The 386-nt window shown below is 61.7% G+C and overlaps 1 protein-coding gene across 1 annotated transcript in view; it reads left to right on the top strand.

The window, feature by feature from the left end:
• Positions 1–386, top strand: part of SUSD4 (sushi domain containing 4) — a 134,673-nt gene that overhangs the window by 642 nt on the left and 133,645 nt on the right. The window contains exon 2 of the mRNA XM_010852837.1: positions 27–213. Within this exon, the coding sequence (XP_010851139.1) occupies positions 62–213 (152 nt within the window). The 5' untranslated portion in view covers positions 27–61. The remainder of the gene's footprint in view (positions 1–26; positions 214–386) is intronic.

The raw sequence follows: 386 nt of genomic DNA, 5'->3' as shown, positions 1-386 counted from the left end.
ATTGTCGTGTTCGCTCCTGGTTGCAGACTCTTGCAAGCCGGATGCCCTCTGTGGATGAAAGATGTATCATGGAATGAACCCGAGCAATGGAGATGGATTTTTAGAGCAGCAGCAGCAGCAGCAGCAGCCTCAGTCCCCCCAGAGACTCTTGGCCGTGATCCTGTGGTTTCAGCTGGCGCTGTGCTTCGGCCCTGCACAGCTCACGGGCGGTGAGTGACCCCGCGGTGGCCGGGAGGGCCTGGGATGGCAGGGTAGGGGAGCCTGGCTGGCAGGACAGCCCTGGCCCCTCCAGTCCCTGCCTCCCCCCAACCCCCCAGACTTCTGGGGTACCTGAAAACCTGAGGAGCCCCCGTGTCCCAGCCCGAGACTACCCTTCTTCATTCAAA

Source organism: Bison bison, unplaced genomic scaffold, assembly GCF_000754665.1.
Source record: "Bison bison bison isolate TAMUID 2011002044 unplaced genomic scaffold, Bison_UMD1.0 scf7180017864317, whole genome shotgun sequence".
Taxonomy (NCBI): Eukaryota; Metazoa; Chordata; class Mammalia; order Artiodactyla; family Bovidae; genus Bison; species Bison bison.
The sequence above is the reverse complement of the archived record's forward strand: the minus strand, read 5'-3'. Positions and strand labels throughout refer to the sequence as shown.